The 12,777-nt window shown below is 54.1% G+C and overlaps 5 protein-coding genes across 5 annotated transcripts; 3 read left to right on the top strand and 2 right to left on the bottom strand.

Moving 5' to 3' along the window:
* Window positions 1-3,663: 3,663 nt before the first annotated feature.
* LTHEOB_7285 (GPI anchored cell wall protein) lies at window positions 3,664-4,395 on the top strand (the record flags this gene model as incomplete). The annotated part of the gene is made up of 2 exons (XM_035516634.1): window positions 3,664-4,204; window positions 4,259-4,395. 2 exons carry the CDS (start codon window positions 3,664-3,666, stop codon window positions 4,393-4,395), a joined length of 678 nt encoding a protein of 225 aa, XP_035371256.1.
* A 1,473-nt stretch (window positions 4,396-5,868) lies between these two features.
* LTHEOB_7284 (Acyl-n-acyltransferase) lies at window positions 5,869-6,635 on the top strand (the record flags this gene model as incomplete). The annotated part of the gene is made up of 2 exons (XM_035516633.1): window positions 5,869-6,501; window positions 6,585-6,635. The coding sequence occupies 2 exons, from the start codon at window positions 5,869-5,871 to the stop codon at window positions 6,633-6,635; spliced, it is 684 nt and encodes a 227-aa protein (XP_035371255.1).
* A 161-nt stretch (window positions 6,636-6,796) lies between these two features.
* Window positions 6,797-8,628, bottom strand: LTHEOB_7283 (Phenylacetate 2-hydroxylase protein; the record flags this gene model as incomplete). The annotated part of the gene is made up of 4 exons (XM_035516632.1): window positions 6,797-7,218; window positions 7,270-8,294; window positions 8,345-8,472; window positions 8,527-8,628. The coding sequence occupies 4 exons, from the start codon at window positions 8,626-8,628 to the stop codon at window positions 6,797-6,799; spliced, it is 1,677 nt and encodes a 558-aa protein (XP_035371254.1).
* Window positions 8,629-9,097: 469 nt separating this feature from the next.
* Window positions 9,098-11,390, top strand: LTHEOB_7282 (C6 zinc finger domain containing protein; the record flags this gene model as incomplete). Its single annotated transcript, XM_035516631.1, has 2 exons — window positions 9,098-9,261; window positions 9,308-11,390. The coding sequence occupies 2 exons, from the start codon at window positions 9,098-9,100 to the stop codon at window positions 11,388-11,390; spliced, it is 2,247 nt and encodes a 748-aa protein (XP_035371253.1).
* An 86-nt stretch (window positions 11,391-11,476) lies between these two features.
* On the bottom strand, window positions 11,477-11,977 carry LTHEOB_7281 (Endoribonuclease L-PSP; the record flags this gene model as incomplete). The annotated part of the gene is made up of 3 exons (XM_035516630.1): window positions 11,477-11,575; window positions 11,631-11,857; window positions 11,917-11,977. The coding sequence occupies 3 exons, from the start codon at window positions 11,975-11,977 to the stop codon at window positions 11,477-11,479; spliced, it is 387 nt and encodes a 128-aa protein (XP_035371252.1).
* Window positions 11,978-12,777: the final 800 nt, after the last annotated feature.

The following is a 12,777-nucleotide window of genomic DNA, read 5'->3' as shown; positions in this document are numbered from 1 at the left end:
GCAGTCACGACGCTCAACGACTTTCGACGGCACCGAGCAACCCCGAATTTAGTATCGAACAAGCCAGGGTGGATCTCCTCCAATACATTCCAGGCGTTGTTCCCAGCATTGTAGCGTGGTGTATCTTCGGTACAACAGCAGCATTCCGAAAGGAGTACATGGCATTCATGCGGGCATGGTGCTGTTGCTTGTGCCTTCCTCCCCGCCATCCAGACAGTCTCTGGCGCAGACGTTCGTACGGCCGCCAGAGCACACTGGATGTGGAAGCTCCCTATCGCCAGGTATCCCTTACCAAGGGCGGCAAGCGAAGCATCTCGATCGAGGTCAATACCGAGATATCATTGTCTTCAATAACAAATCATAAAATACAGCCGGTGAACAACATTAACCGTGTCTCATTCGGCGGCACGTCTCTTTTTTCAGACTCCAACAGTCGTAGGAACTTGGCTTCCGCAGACTCCCTCCCATCCAGCTCGCCGCGCTTCCCTCTGCGCACGCTCGCTTACGGTACATCACCAAGAGCATCGGGTCTGCGACTACCAAAGGGAAGCACAAGGTACCAGTCGTTCACACGGAGTACATGTTCTGCCTCGTCAGCCAAGGCACTGCCCGAACTGCCTCTTCAGGTGCCCCGTGTTTCATGTCCCGCCAGCAGCCATCCAAACCTTGGTGTCGAGGCATCCAGATCAGACCCTAATAATATCTCGCCTCCGCTATCGAGCTGGCTGTCTACAAACATGGACTCTAAAACCAGCTCTATTTATTCGGGTTCCGAGTATACTCCAACAAGGATGTCTGCGACTGAGCTGTTTCCGCTGCCGCTGGCTGTGCGCTCATCGGAGCGGAGCACGGCTTTGTGAATATGTTCTTTTATGTTTCTACTGTTCGGTTTTTCTTTTTGGAGATGACGATTTTATACATTTTACCCCCTTCTGATTTGAAGCCCAGAGGCGTGTTTGGCACTTTTGGGAGGGCGTTATGATGGCATACCCAGTCTTATTGGATGCGATATGACTTTCCCTTCCTAGCAAAATGAGTCTGCGGAAACGCGATCTTCATGAATTATCTAAGATATCCTCAATTGGCCTAAGACGAAGTGTCAGGGATGTGAAGGTACTGTGCCTTGGCGCGTAGAAAAAAATGTTGCTATCTTTCGAGGGCGCACTTTAGCAGCAAAAACGGGCGTCCAAGGAAGTCAACGATGGAGGTACCATTTATCAGCCTTAAGACCGCCGAAGCTCTTGAGATGCTTTCGCTGGAGGACAGCGGTCCGCTCGCTGTGGAGCCTCACCCTTTCCAAATGAAGTTGAGAATGGTGGGTTCCACCAAGATGGAGAAAGGTGGAGAGTAGGAGCCTAGAGAGGGGCGCGGCTGTGTATATTTGCTTTATGTGCCGGTGGGTAGGGCAGAAGACTGATCTAATTGGTGGCCCCAGCCCAAGGCCGGTCTCAGCCTTGTCAGGTATTCTTAGCCGATAGGCTTCACTGTGCGGGGCAGGCGCTAACAGGCTGTCATCACGAACCAGAGTTTCCACCTACTAAGAACGCAAGATATCTGAGCGCCGCTGAATATGAGTTTGTGGGTGGTTTCAGGCTATGCATTATTGTCAGCCTCATATCCATGGAGCCAGCAGCGTCGACCAGTAGTTTTTAGGTGCCTGGCGGAGTACATTTTACGTGCGACAAGTATGCATGTCAGACGACGAACCCCGCAGATAGCCGCAAACCAAGAGAAAATACGCCAATTCTAGATCAAGCTGCTGTGTAGCAATTGGGAGCCTGATGGGGCCACCACGGTAGGCCTATCAATTCGGACGTGGCATGATAGTGGCGGCGACACCCACGATACCAAAAGAAATAGGCCAATGGCAATGAGTTGACTTAGCTTTTCAAAACTTGAGATAACCTTCCGTTGATGACAGCACCATGCGAGCAACACTGCCAAGCACTGGGGCCGCCAATTGCCTCTACTCAGGCGTGGAAGTAAGGCCCGTGTTCTACCATTGTAGTATGCGGTGAGGCCACGAAGCACAACCAATCATCCATGAGGCTCTTGGGGTAGCATTGAAGGTCATATTTCGTCTTTCGAAAAGATTAAAGCAGCTCTGAGCCAGCATCCGCTCTTGCACTTTATCCTCCTCCCTACTTCCCAAATTTCCAGCTTCCTGAGTCATTTCAACATGAGCCCGAAAGAGGGATCCAGAGAAGCCAATCACACGAACAGACCTGCTCGCCAACAGTCAATCGTTGCAGACTCGGACACCAACGAAAGCACGAGCGTCGCCGGCGGGAATAACAACAACGCCACTGCAAAGACTTTTCATTCTTTTCACCGCACATGGACTACGTCGTATCAGCAGCCTGCTGTAAGCATGACGGGCCTCAGCCCCATGGATCGGTGGCAGCGTGAGAGTATGCAGGAGCAGATGTGGCATCCTGTCGATGGGGTGTATGCTTCAGAGAAAGGCCATGCAGCGGGGAACGACCAACATGGGTATCAACAAATGCATGGGGAACAAGGCCAGTGGACAGCCCACGGAGATGCGGGGGCTGAAGGTGACCGGGGTCAGTGAAATATGACTGTGTTGAGAAAGATGATAGATATCTGAGCGGCTCTTTCTCGTTTTTCTTTTCTGTTCATGTTTGCAGGACAATGCAAGTTGAAAACTCAGAATTGGATCAGGCCTTCCTTGTGAAACCTCACTCATGTGGGGCCGACCCAGGAAACAGATCCGCTGCGGGGTCAATACAGGTTTCGTCCCACCAACGTCACCGCATGCATTTGAATGCCGTTACACGCGCTGAAAATTCTGTCCTGTAGTGGTTTAAGGCTGACGGGCCCAACCTATCTGAATTATCCTCCGAGATGGAACTGTGAAGTATCGTCTGGACTGCATCCACTGCCGTTCCGATGAGGCAGATAGAAGCCATGAATCTCCGGGCCATTTGTCTAAAGGCGGCAAGGAATCTGCTTCCAAATTCTTGAGGAGGATTCAGGTACTCGGAGGCTTTTACGCGTCACTCAGGCGGCATTGCTACTGTCGCACCAACACTGACACTTCCAATGTAGATTGTTCAAGTTGTTTGGTTTCCCCAAACTGGCTTGCTTTTTCTTTCACTGTAGTTGGGCGTTTGTGAAGCACAGACCAAAGAAAAGGCCAAATTCAGCCCACGATTCAAACAGCTGAACAATGCCCACTCTTCAATGGGTACCTGTACGCCTTTGCCGCGTGGCTCAGCCGTTGGAAGGGCAGGGCGGGAAGGAAGCAGAAAGGTTCCCAAGCGTTGAAGCTAGAGGTAGCTGCAAATCATCTTCGGCCAGTGCATACCGAGTCCGGAGTCGGGCTCCGGCCACGCCGAAGATTTATTTCGCTTGGGGAAGCTTGACCAGTTAAGAACAGGTTCGATTGGCGCCATACCCCTGCCAAGCTACCGCTTGCGGCGCCACAGAATCCTTATCAAGCATCTGGCCAACAACCGCCGCACGAAGCGGTGGTCAGTGCTGCGGTTGTTGCCTTGTGGCGCCCACTAGTTGCTCCACGAAGGATTCATTGTGCATCATGCGGCTGCCGGCTGTCATGGCAATAAGATGTCCCAGTCTTCCCCGTTCCCCGAGACTTGCATCCATACTCTCTTTCAATCAGTCGCTCTTTCGAACTGCAAAATGCACAAGACGCTCCCTATCATGTTCGCAGCTGGCGCCGTGGCGCAGAGCACCATCACCACCAGCTGGCTCGCCGGGGGCTTCGACAACACGCCCGTCGCCTCGGTCATCGCCGCTGACTCCAAGGCCGTGACATACTCGATCGCGTGCAACTATTCGGACATCCAGGAGGGCGAGTGCGGCATCCCCGCCGGCTTCACTGTTACCGCGGGCCCGTCCATCTTCGAGTACCACTACACCGACTACACGGTTGCCACCGACTACACTGCCGACTTCACCATGGATGCCAGCTGCGCCATCGAGGGCACCACCAAGGCCGTCTGCGTCGAGTCCGCCGATGGCGCCGACGCAAACTTCCCGGGATTGAGCACCGAGACTCTGACCGGCACCGACGTCGAATGGGGTCCGCTCGTCATCACCGCCGGCGCCGAGAAGCTGAGTGCCACTGCCGGCGCCACTGCCACCGGCTCTTCTTCTGCTTCCGAGACGAGCACCGCGGCTCAGTCCGGCTCGAGGACGAGCGCCGGTGTCTCGGCCACTGGTGAATATCCCCTGTGCATGTCTCTCATGCAGCGCTGACATGACTTCTCTTCAGCTGCCTCTACCTCTGCTTCCCAGAGCAGTAGCGCTTCTGGTTCTGCCGCTCAGGCTTCGTCCACCGGCGGTGCTGCACAGTTCGCCGTGCCCGTTGCCGGCGTTGCTGGTGTCCTGGTTGCCGCTCTGGTTCTCTAGACAGCCTCGTTCTGGCGAAGTGAACAGTGACGTCATACATTATTTCATGAAGTACACAAGAATTCCTGTACAGATTAGGCACCCTAGCCAAGGGACATTCCATACGTATGCAGTAATTAATTAATACCGGAGGTGCAATTTTGAACTCTTGCTTCTTTCTTTTCTACAGCCCAGTGCTTGTTGTTGTATTTGACGGCTGAGAGGGTTGTCTATGCCAATCATGGTAAGATCGGCAGACCTACGCCGAAACGCAAATGCAGGCTTTTACCATGTCTTCAGGGAGCAGTGTCCCGTGGCGGATGAAACTTGCAGAGAACCATATCGAGCGTCGTTCTTCTCCTACACGCTGCCATCAGAGCGGTCTCGTCTCTCCGATTCAGCAAGCATACGGCGCAGCCTGTAATGTGTTGCTTTCGGGGGCTCGGCACCATGTCACACTACTCCACACAACCGAGCTTCCAGTCAGGGCCGAATCTCGCCCGGAAAACTGGCTCTCCTTTCCACGACTGGATTGTAACTTCATAATGCCTGCCAGTCCACTGCCTTTCAACAACAAGTCCTATGGTCTAGTGGTATGACGTTCGCTTCACAGCGCAGCAAATTCTCATCCCCCGAGGTGACGAACAAGCAAAACTGTAGAAGCGCGAAAGGTCCTGGGTTCGATCCCCAGTGGGACTATATCTTTTGCTTTTTGTAGGTTCATCATGCTAGCAGTGTTGGGGTTGGCAAGGGCGAAGGCTGAGGAGCCAGGGCCCACGAAGTTTTGACTGCCGCACACTTCTTCTTTTCGCAACTGCAAAACAGGGTAGAATCTTGCTCTTTTGCTTTGAATAACAAGGAATTCAGGGAGCTATCCCTGCTCATGTAAGAGACAAGACACGGCTTGATGGCGTTTCTCCTACCAAGCTTCTCGTCGACTGGGAGTTCTTTTCCTATCTTCATTATACAGAAAGATATTGTTCTTACTATTTTTGCAAGTTTACAGCCGCTCTGTTGCTCGTCTAGGCTTTCCACCAATATGGGAGAATTGACTGGTTATGCGAAAACAACCCGGCGATCTTGGGATCCAAAATGATGGAGCTCGAGGCTCATCAAACGATATTACAGTTACTTCTCTTCTGGGAAAAGAAAAGAAAAACGACATGGGCTTTGACACGGCGCAGGAATGCACTCCTCAGGGAGAAATCCTTCAAAGGCCAATTGAAGTTGTTTGCTATATTATTGGAGCATTTCACAGCCGCATCAGACTGTACCATCATCCGAGTACCGGGCATCGAAACAGACAACACTCGTGGAGATCGCGGCAGTTGTATGAACAAGCTTCGTCCCGGAAACCCCCGCCAAGGATTCGTCCCGTCCCGCCCACCTTCCTGTTATGGAAAGCCCATCAGGCATCAACTTCCAAGATCATGTTCTATATCAAGAGAGCCAGCCACAGAAGAAATGCGTCCAGCATCCACCAAAAAAAAAAAAATGAGCACCAGCAACGACCTGACCGTCCTCCCGATGACCGAAGAGGACATGGCGCCGATGACGCAGCTCCTGCACAAGGCCTACTACTCGCCCGACGGCGTCAGCGGGCTGCTCTACCACACGGCGCCGTCGCAGGCGTCGCTGGACCGGACGACGGCGCAGCGCGTGCGCGACTTCCGCGACGGCGCCGCCGCGCGCTTCGTCAAGGCCGTCGACGCCGCCACGGGCGCCCTCGTCGCCTGCGCCCGCTGGGACTTTTACCGCCACGCCCGCTCCGACGCCGCCGTCGCTGCTGCTACGGCCGTCTCCGACGACGAGCTGATCCCCGAGTTCAACGCCGACGTCTACAGGGCCCTGTTCGGCCCGCTGCGCGCCGCCCACCGCGACATCATGGGCACGCGCCCCCACGCCTACCTGGTCACCCTGGTGACGGACCCCGACGAGGCCAGGAGGGGTGCCGGCGGCTTGTTGGTGCGTTGGGGGTTGGATCGCGCCGATGAGCTGGGGCTGGATGCCTATCTGGGTGCGTCGCCCATGGGGAAGGGTCTGTACGAGAAGCACGGTTTTGAGACTGTGAGGACTGTGCCGTTTGATATGAAGGAGTGGGGCGGGGAAGGTGTCGTATCACATGTGGTAAGTCCTCTTTATTCCCAACGTCTATATGTGAATTTTTCTTTTCTTTCTTCTTCTGTTTCGTGCTGACGTAAGTGATGCAGTGCATGTGGAGGAGGCCTGGGCCACCGCCGAGAAAGATTGTTGCCGTCTAGGCCTCGATCATCTGCCTTAGTCTTGAATCGTCAACACATCTAGCAGTCCTGTCGGAGCTCTTGATCATTTCTCACGGCCGATAACGAATGCCAGGTGGTCTCCATTTTGATTGTAACAAATCAGAGGTTGATGATCTTTGCACACCCAAATCTTGCGTGATTTAGTCATATCCCTCAAAGCCCTTCACGTCCTCTTTGTAGTGCTGCTTGGTACGCTCAAATGCCGAAGCCAGGCAATCTTCTGTCATGCCGTTATCTCTTGGTATCAACCTCACCTTGAAGTCCCTTGGGATAGCGACAAGTGCTGTTTTAAATTGGTTGTAGTCGACGTAGTCGGTGTTTGGCGGCTCCGATTCGCTCGCGACGATGCGATAAGACGAAATAATGCGGATCAAGGCGGCGTAAAGCAGACGGACGGCGATATACTGGCCGGAGCAGGCACGAGCGCCAGCGCCGAATGATAGGTGAGCAGCGCCGTGCAGGGGCTTCTCAACAAATGGACCCATATGGTTCTCGGCGGTGATGGGCTCCAGCCAACGCTCGGGATCGAACTTGTTGCCAGTGGGACCGAAGTGGTTCGTGTCTGGCTTATCAGTACAGAACTGGCAGACGGCATGGTTCTACGTTCACTTACCATGGTTTCCGGCTTGAGCATTGATGAGAATCATGGTCTTTGGTGGAATGACGGCACCGTTCCAGTTGACTTCGGTAACCGTCTTACGCGGAAGACTCATGGCGCTGACAGTGTAGTATCGGCCGGCCTCCTGGATCAGAGCGCGGAGGTAAGGAACCTTCTCCTCCTGGTAGCTGTTTTCCCAGGCGTCACTGATGTTTGGATAGTATCTCTTGATGTCCGCATAGGCACGCTCCTGAAAGATCTGACCCTCTGGTGTGGAGAGAGATCCAATGCAGGAAGTCAAAGTCCCAGGAATGGTTTCGAAGCCGCCGGAGACGAGAGAGAGGCAGATGGAGCTGACCTCGACGCCAGTCAACTTTGTCTCCTCGTCCCTCAGGATGGCGGCAGAAATGCAGGGCTTGTCTGTGCCATTCTTGATCATCTCGCGGACCTTATCCAGAAGATGGTTTAGATATGCATCTCTTCTCGCGCGCAGCTCCTTGGATCTCCTGTTCTTCTCGTTGTTCGGCAGGTATCTCAAGGCTGGAATATAGTCTTGATAGTTCTCCGAGGCACTGCGAAGAAGCGAAATGGCGGAACCAACGTGCAGGATCTCACGGAGCAGGGTGTCGTAGACTTGGTCCATGCGGATGCCATAGCAGAGCGTCAGGGTTGTGTTCAGGGCGTATCGTTGGATGTAAGGCCTGACGCTGATTTCAAGCTCGCCGGCCTTGCTGTCCTTTTGCATGTCCCGAACGATGCAGAAACTCTCCAGATCGAACATGGGATAGTAGTTCCGCAATGCAGGCCGGCTGAGGGCTGTGCCGGCAGCCTTCCGCTTGTTCTTGCAGCTGGCATCCCAAGGCGATGAGCCAATGGTAAAGCCTTGAGTCGAGGAGATGACACCATGGAAGGTGTAGAGTTTGGGGCGGTCAATAACGGCCGACTGGTGTTTGATGAGAACGTCGCGGCAGTCTTCAAACGAATTGAAGACAACGGCGCGGGTGTTGCCGAGGCGAATTTGGAAGACAGACCAGCCGTAGCTGTAGCATGGTGAGCAGACGGATCTTTCGGGGCCAATTGGGAGACGTACTCTTTCCACCACTTCTCGCAAGTTGTGGCATGGTCTTCGCCGAGCTTGAAGAGATGGCCGGCTACTGGGATTGCACCTGGGATTTCCGGGATTCCCCTGATGTAGGGGATGTCTGTGTAGGTTGCAAACTCGAGGGTGAATCAGCACTAGTCGACAATTCTGGGCGGGCGTGGTGAAAGTACCTTGTACAGTGCATAGGCCAGGACAAAGACACCGGCAAGATAGAGGTATTGGTGGGGAAGCACGGCCCCATAAGCACTGACGTCAACAGCTGATAGGGCCATGGTCGAAAAGAGTATGCGATTCCGGTCGAAGCCTGCCAAGTACGAAACCAAATGGCGGCACTGAGCTTCTATAAGGAGCGGCTTGGACGGCGCAACCGACAGGCAGCTGGACGCCGCCGCCGCCGCCGCAGGGCATAAGCCGAAGGGCAAGCCGACATGGTGCGTCGGCAGGACCGACAGCAACCGCCTTTCACGTGACCCTGAGATAAGCCAATGCAGTGTGGGTGATGCAGAGCGGGGGAGCGCCGATGGCAGAAGGCGAAAGCGGGGAAGCAAGCTAGAGCACGCGTTCACGCCCTCGAGAATTCGAGGTGTTGAGGCCGATGTAGGAGGCGCCCAGGGACGCACTTGCCTTATCAAGCACCCCGCCTCTGCCAATTGCGATAACGGATTTGCAATCACCCCAACTTCTTCCACCACCTATGTCACTGCACGGCCTGAAGCTCGCCATGCTTGCGACACGCCCGCCATGATCACCACCGCGCCGGCCCGCGCCAATCAAGCCTGCAGGCGCTGTTACAATCGGAAGAAGAAGTGCTCCCGCACCCTGCCGCGCTGCCAGGCATGCGAGCACTCAGGCGTCCAGTGCAGCTTCGAGGAGCAACAGGAAGAGACCGGCTTGTTCTACATCTCGTGCGTCTCTGTCCTTCCCCCCACGCCGTCGTTGCTGACTGCCCAGCTATGTGCGTGGGCTTGAGCAACGCGTAGCCCAGCTGGAGGCACAGCTCCGCGATCCCTCCTCCACCAGCCCCAACCTCTCCGTAGCAACCCCCATTGACGCCAGCCCGCCGCTGCTGGCCGACCAAGGCCGACGGTGGTCCGCCCTCGTCCATTCCGACCTGGCGACGGATACTTCAAGCGCTGCAGGCCGAGTATCTAGAGCTAGCACCAAGGATGACCGCGGAGATCACCTGGCCTCCGAGCTAAAGCAGCTGTCACTCGAGGCTACCGCGGACCGGTACTTGGGCTCGTCTTCGGGCGTCTCGTTTGCGCGCTTGACTCAGGCTGTCTTGCGTCGCTTGAAACCCGACCAGCATCCCTTCAGCTTCGAAGTCACCCAACACGACGCGCCCCCGCCCAATGAATCTCAGCCCGCTACTTCGACCATTGAGAGTGAGCCTTCAGCGCTGCAGTATCCTGTCTGTCTACCGCCTCAAGAGCAAGCGTTCCGCCTGGCAGAGTACTACTGGTCGCACACCCATACCCTGTACCCTTTTGTTCGGAAGGTGTGGTTCATGGAGCGTCTGAAAACAATGTATGCCGAGACAGACCCTCAGGGGCTGGAAACTTCGGCGCCATGGCTGTATACCATGTGGATGGTCTTTGCAATTGGATCCACCACCTGGTCAGCCATTGTCCCTGATGGCACCGAATCCGAGTCTGCACGATTTTTCAACAACGCCATGACTTATTTCTACGGTGCCTTATCAAGCGGAAACATGGCTGCCCTGGATGCCCTGCTGCTTCAGGTCTCGTACTCGTTCTTCAACCGCGTTGGTTCCAACACATGGTACTTGGTGGGCTCCGCCATCCGACTTGCCGTTGGCATGGGCCTTCATACTGCACCCAACGACACCACGCGGCAATTGCCGCTTGACGTACAGGAATACAGAAAGCGTCTCTTCTGGAGTTTGTATATGATGGACAGAGTCGTTTCCATTTCTCTCGGCCGCCCTTTTGGCATCCGCGACGACGACGTCGAGGTCGGCCTCTTCACCGAGGTCGATGACGAGAATATCCTGCCCGATAGCATTTTGCCACAGCCCCCGCTTAAGGCGTCTGAAATGGCGGTACCGCTGCACCTACTCGCCTTGAGGAGGATTGCTGGTGAAATTTTCGAACAGGTGTATTCCAACAAAAACCGCTACCTACCTCCTGCTGATCGTGACGAGATTCTCAGAGGGCTTCACGCTAAGCTGGTTGAGTGGCGCCGCACAATGCCCTTTCCACTGCCTCAGGCGCGAATACTGCAAGTTCCCCACACAAGCACGGCGTGGTACGATCTCAACTACTACACGCACCTCATCATGCTCTACAGGCCGTCTCCATTGTGCCCCGTGCTCACCCTGGAGAAAGTCCATTTGATCGCAGAAGCATCTGCAATGGCAATCCGGCAGATTGAAATCATGCATCATGACCAACGATACGCCTTCAACTGGCTCAACCTGTTCAATGTCTTCACCGTTACTCTGACCCTCATCTACTCTATCACCGCCCAACCAGAGGCACTGTCGGCGTATCTGCAAAGATCCGATGCCCTGAAAGATCTCGAGAGAGCAAGCAGCGTTCTTGGGAATTTTGCTACCAAATTCCCGACTGCCTTGAAATGTCGCGCCATTGTTCACGATGTTTCGCAGAGACTAAGAACCCATATGGGCCCTGACAACGTGGCTGACTCGAGTGGCGATACGCTTTTGCTGAATGCTTCTGCAAGAGGACCGCCCGATGGTCTGCACATGGATGAGATATCATTCCCATCTTTCACCACGGGGAACTTGTCATTTGATGAGCTGCAGAACCAAGTAGCCGCCGGTACGGGATATTCACCGGGAGCCAGCAGCGCTGTGGGTGACTCCCATAATACCACGTCTGCTATGTCGGACAGTGGCTTACCCCCGGATTTTCGTCTCGCTGCAACGACAACGCCATTTGGAGATGCTGCTGCGCAATTCATGGCGGCCGGCATAGGTACAGGTGAAACAGCTGATATGGATCTAGATGAAGAATTTATGAACCTTCTCGGAGGGAACTTCGAGACATGAAGATGCAAGACCAAGAAGTCAGATAGGGATGATATTTTTTTTCAGACTGCATTCAGCCATGATACCAATCAAAAGTCCTTTTTTTCCTATTTCACTGCAGCAACCATTTCCATCTCGACGCTTGCACCGGCGGGCAGCCCCTTGACGAACACACATGCTCTCGGCGGCTTTGGGTCTGGCATCATCTGATTTATCATCAGTATTCTTTCATCGGAAAGCACAAGCAAGACTACTACCAACCGCTCTGTACACTTCATTCATGCCGGCGTATGCGGACTGATCCACCATGTAGATGTTCACTTTGATGACGCGCTCCAAGGAACTACCGGAAGCCTCGAGGATTGCAGATAGGTTCTTCAGGACTTGCTCTGTCTGCAACTTGATATCTTCGCTAACAAGGTTGCCTGCAACGTCGGCGCCGATCTGGCCGGTCGTATAGACCACGCCGTTGAAGACTTTGGCGTGGTCTTACTACCAATCAGTATCTGTAGGTTCCTCTCAACTAATTTCGACGGTATGTACTTACGGAAGAGTCCGGCTGGATAGGCGCAGGCCTTGTCGGAGAGGATTGAGATGATGTCGGACATGGTGGTTTGGAATTTTGGAATAGCTGCAGAACAAATGGGAAGTGGACCTTATTGCAATGTTTGTTTGATGTGGCCTTTTCTAATAATTGTGTAGGTGAGATGCACTGTAAACTTGTGCGACGGCTGCTCCGCTGCAGCGAGCGTCGTCGGTTCGGCCGCCAGTCCGACATGGCGGGGCGGATCGACACCAACGCCACCCCCACTGCTGTGCTAACAGCTTCAAGTCTGCCTCTTGTTCTGACGCAGCGCGTGATGTGAAGGAGACATGAGGAGAGAGTACTAATAGACGTGCCGATCTTTGTTTTCCCCTAGATGTTCCAAATCGTTAATTCACCCCAGACCGCGAAACAATTGAGAGCTACCAGAAACAACAACATGGGCACAGCAACGAAAAAGCTCCCCGCGCCAAATACCTTCCTCATACCTGTTTACTGACCAACACCACTACAATCATCAAGAAAACGCCAATGAACAGAATATGTTCCACCTTACTGGACTCTGAATATAGAGCCCGTGCATCGATGATCGAGGCTTCATGTGCCTCTTCTCATATCGGCTAAGCGAGTAGCTTTTTTGGCTCCGCATTCTCCCACGGCCTGATCGGAAATACAGGAATACAGGTCTCCCAGCAAAGGCAGGATTTTGGAAAGGTAATTCGCGGGCAGTCTACTCTAAACACTTTACTGACGGCAACTCAAGACAGCACAACCAAGCATCCAACCAGTAATGAATGGCAATCACCAACTTCGCTCGCAAACCCCCCCCCCCCACCATTTCAGCGTCCTTCCAAGTATCTGGAG

Source organism: Lasiodiplodia theobromae (assembly GCF_012971845.1).
Source record: "Lasiodiplodia theobromae strain AM2As chromosome Unknown scaffold_22, whole genome shotgun sequence".
Taxonomy (NCBI): domain Eukaryota; kingdom Fungi; phylum Ascomycota; class Dothideomycetes; order Botryosphaeriales; family Botryosphaeriaceae; genus Lasiodiplodia; species Lasiodiplodia theobromae.
Note: the sequence above shows the minus strand (reverse complement) of the source record. Positions and strands in the feature narration are given on the sequence as shown.